Source organism: Triticum aestivum, chromosome 2A (genome assembly GCF_018294505.1).
Source record: "Triticum aestivum cultivar Chinese Spring chromosome 2A, IWGSC CS RefSeq v2.1, whole genome shotgun sequence".
In the NCBI taxonomy this organism is placed as follows: Eukaryota; Viridiplantae; Streptophyta; class Magnoliopsida; order Poales; family Poaceae; genus Triticum; species Triticum aestivum.
In genome coordinates, this window is record NC_057797.1 from 511,881,403 (window position 1) to 511,885,745 (window position 4,343).

Here is a 4,343-nt window from a genome sequence, read left to right on the forward strand (position 1 = left end):
TTTTTGACACATGATTGAAACAAGCAACAACAAGACGCAAAAGTAAATCCATAGCAAACGAAGTGTAATAATAGATGGCAACCACTTGATTCAAAGCCGGGAAAGGGTCATTTTCTAAACATGCAACACAATATCTCTCAAAATCTATAAATCCACAAGATCTGACTTAACATCATAAACGGAGTAGTACAGAACAAGTTGCAAGACACAGGATATCGATAGCTTGGTATTGTTCCATCCTTGAACGAGCATGGAATTACAGCCTCCTTCCTCTTCTACCACCCTTCCGGCGGGTGCTGTCAGTTGGGACCGGGGTAACATCCTCTGCTCAACACAAAAAGAACATCATGGATTAATCCGCTGTATGACATCATAAACTAAAGTGGAAAATAAAACATCCTCTGCTCAACACAAAATAAACATCATGGATATCTGTCAGGACCCTGCCTGAAGATAACAACAGCGGCAGCTTCTTCAGTTAACTCAGCGTAACGCTTCATGAGGATGATTCAAACTGGACCAACCAATCGCCATCCAGTGCACCCAAACCCTCGTACCGCTTCGCGCACTGGCGGGATGATCTGGAGCGTGGATTGTTGATCGGACGGTGGCCGCTACTTCAGCTGTCACTGTTACCTTTCCGGCAACTCCACTTACTCTGTTATTTCCTCTGTTTACTTTTACTCATGTAATGGCTATAAAGCCAGGATCGAGAGGCTGGGAGAGGCATCGAGTAATTGTATTAGGGTTTCCCCCTAGCCGCCGTGTTCCGGCTGGCAAATCTGTTCCTCTTGCTGTAAGAAACCCTAAGTTAATACCACCCAATTTCACCCCCCTGTTCTTGATGTTTTCTGAAATTGCGAGTAGCTAGAGTCCCCCCATAGCTCGGGCCTTACAATATCATAAACTAAACTGGAAAATGTAAGGTTCAAATCACGGTAACTGGCATCCAAGGCAAAATTAATCAACATTGATCATAACATAAACATAGTATGCAGAAAGGACAAGCAAAACATCAGTCCATATCAAAACCAAGCCAGCCATGTGACCAGACGATTTCAAGAACTATTGACTGCCAGACAAAATAAGAAGACAAGCCTTGCAACTGCAATGTATGGCAGAATAGTTTTTTCCCAGAAGCAAATGAGATGAAATGACACGGCACAGCATACACAAGGGCACCACAGGCTTACCAATGCGTCCAATCTTCATGCCAGAACGTGCAAGAGCTCTAAGCGCAGCTTGAGCACCAGGACCTGGAGTTTTTGTCTTGTTTCCACCAGTAGCACGGAGCTTAATGTGCAGAGCAGTAATTCCAAGCTCCTAAACAAGGGGATCACCATATGTATCAGTGGAGATTCATCAAATTTGACTACCACCATACTTGAACATGACCACATCAAATTTTTTAGTACCTTGCATCTTACAGCAACATCCTGAGATGCAAGCATAGCTGCATAAGGGGATGATTCATCACGATCAGCTTTGACCTTCATGCCACCTGTAAAATGCAATTATTTAGTACAATCACAAATTTATAAGACATAAAAAAGAAACTGATAGATGTTGAGCATCACAGAAGAACCGACAGTCAATCACTCTTTAGTGTCATGGCAGATACAAGTTTTAGCTAAAAAGGTATAAATAGCCAAGAAAAACCATTCAATCCTTAGTGAACTCAGTTCACTTCTTCAACCACCAAATAAGAGACTACACATAGAATATTTCTACTACTAATATGTTATATTCAAAAAGACATCTGAAATGTTCTGAAGATATTGTACAGCCAATATCTAAAATCTTCAAATGTAACTTAGAAGTAATCACAAACGAAAGCATGTACTTCCAACATTTAGGCGTCTCCATTTTAATTGGCAAAGAGTTGCAAGGGTGTAGAACTCAGCAGAAGCAAGACAGAGAGCATCTGCTTCATACAGACCATACATCACAAGAAACTGAATGGAAAGATGAAGACACCTGTTAATGAAATTGGAAGTTGAGTTCTAGAGAAAAACTCTCTAGAGCCCCATATGAATCTTGCACAGCAATGACTCGACACGCTCCCACAGAACAAAAAGGAGGCGATCTTAAGGGCGGTGCTTACAAAAGGTTGATAGGATCAAAAATGAAACTCAATATGGAAGACAGCATGATCAGAAGAGGTGGTTCATAAGAAGTAAGCAAGACAAATATAGATCAACAATCTCGCTCAAGTTTTAACCTATGATAACCTCACATATGAACTAATAATTTTCACATAAATAGAAGACGGCATCCAGATCCCAAACTGAATAATCAAATAGTTAACAGATAAGGACATTTGGCTCAGATACCCTATTGAGTTTCTGCATGAATCAATTCCATTAAAGAAAAAGGTGGACATTAAGCCATACTGACAAACAAAATACCAATACTACCTACCAAACAAGAATGTTGGTTCAGTGAAATGTTTTTTCAAAGAACCAACCATCATGCTGATTTTTTAGATACAACTACAGGAGTGCCAATATGCACTTGGTTCAGTGAAATATAGTCATATCAAGCATGTTCACTTCCAGAATTTAGGCAGCTCCATCTAATGTTACAAAGAGTTGCAGGAGTGAAGAACACAGCATGAGCAGTGCATAAAGCAGCTGCTGCCTGCTGGCTACATACACTACAAGAAACCCAATGAAATGATGGAGACAGCTCGAACTAAAACAGGAAGAGAGGAGGTTCCGGAGAAGAACTCTCCGGATCCTCGTTTTCAATCTTGCATGGCTATGACTCGACACGCTCCCACGGATGAAAAGGGAGGGGATCTTAAGGGCCATGCTTGCACACAAAACTTAAAAACATACAAGTTCATAACAAATCATGAAACTTGACTATATACTGTTCCAAACGAACATATCTCTACCAGTACGAGACGATGCTTAATAGAAACAAATCACCAACATGTATACATCAGCCACCACGCCTTACTAGTAAAGGTAAATATAAGAAGAGATGTGATTACCGGTGATGCGGACGAGCGTCTCCCTCCCGGACAGATCCGTGACATGCTGCGACAGCGAAGCCAGATGTGGCAAGAGTTTCAGGTCCGCGGTGCAAACAAAAAAGCAGCAAGAAAGGCGGCGTGTCCTTGGGATCTTACGATGAAGGTGTCGTTGAAGGAGGCGAAGATGTGCGCGACGCCGAAGACGTGCTCCCCCTCGCGGACGGCGGGGCCGAGCGTCACGTTCTCCTCCTTGGGCTCGCGGGTCTTCTTCCTCCCTGACTGCACGAACAGACACAGCAACGGACGATGCCCAGATGGATAAGCACAAGAATCAAGTCTACAGCGAGTTGACGGGGAAGGAACGAGCGACGAGGCGTTACCATGGCGGCTGCGGCGGCGTCGGCGTCGGCGGCGGCGGCGAGAGGAGGAGGAGGCTAGGGTTTGGAGTGGACGAGAGATGAGCTGCGGTGGGGAAGTGCAGGAGTGGGCAAAGATAAAGCCTCCCGAGAGTGGGCCGCGCCCGGTTTTGGATGCGTGGGTCGCCTGGTTATACGGGCTGCATTTTGCGCCGAGCTCTCTGAACTATACTGGGCTTGCATGACTAAATATTGGGCTAAGGGTGCGTGTTTGTGTGTACCGCAACCCGGGTGTCCAGTTTTTTTTAGGGTTTTTTTTTAGCATCAGTACAGACACAAGCGCTCATATACACGTGCATACACTCACCCCTATGAACGCACACACGCACACCCTACCCCTATGAGCATCTCCGAGGGACTGAGCCGGCATATTATCTTGAGATTTACGAAGTCACCGTAGGTGCCTCGTCGTCGACGGGAACGTCTCCTCCCACTGAAAGCGTATCGCCGAAAATCCTGAAATAAATCCAGGAATAATGCGAGCACCATGATTTGAACCCTGGTGGGTTGGGAATACCACTGTCCACCTAACCAACTCAACCAGGTGTTTGGTTCGATCGTTTGGTAACGTAACCTGATAACAGCGGGAACTGAAAACGTTATTTTCTGTTTGGTTCGAGTTAAGCGTAATGAGGTCCCGTGTAATCAGATTACGCTACCGTTCAAATCTGATTCCGCCCACACCCCTCCGGTATCGGGTACCTCCCGATTTTGTAGCAGCAGTTATTCTCTCGGTCTAGAACAAAGGGGCAAAGACGCACATGCTTGGGGGCTTGCGAGACCAGCGGCAGCCGGCGGCGCGCGAGACCGGCGGCGGCCGGCGGCGCACGAGATCGGCGATGGCCGATGGCGCGCGAGACCGGTGCCGGCTGGCGGCGCTTGAGATCCTAGACAGCCGGGGCCTAGCAAGAGCAGGTCGCTGATGAAGAGGATCATGGTCGGCAAGC

The 4,343-nt window shown here is 45.8% G+C and overlaps 1 protein-coding gene across 1 annotated transcript; it reads right to left on the bottom strand.

Annotated features, from left to right (window-relative positions):
• Positions 1–226: 226 nt before the first annotated feature.
• LOC123189158 (40S ribosomal protein S14) lies at positions 227–3,550 on the bottom strand. Its single transcript, XM_044601502.1, has 6 exons — positions 3,361–3,550; positions 3,137–3,259; positions 2,999–3,044; positions 1,416–1,501; positions 1,194–1,323; positions 227–324 (listed from the first exon to the last, which is right to left on the bottom strand). The coding sequence occupies exons 1-6, from the start codon at positions 3,361–3,363 to the stop codon at positions 257–259; spliced, it is 456 nt and encodes a 151-aa protein (XP_044457437.1). The 5' UTR covers positions 3,364–3,550; the 3' UTR covers positions 227–256.
• Between the last annotated feature and the right edge of the window lie 793 nt (positions 3,551–4,343).

Coding starts and splice junctions, on each gene's coding strand:
- LOC123189158 (XM_044601502.1), bottom strand. Junction 3,045..3,136: donor CCTTCAACGACACCTTCATC/GTAAGATCCCAA, acceptor TCGCTGTCGCAG/CATGTCACGGATCTGTCCGG. Junction 1,502..2,998: donor GACGCTCGTCCGCATCACCG/GTAATCACATCT, acceptor TGCATTTTACAG/GTGGCATGAAGGTCAAAGCT.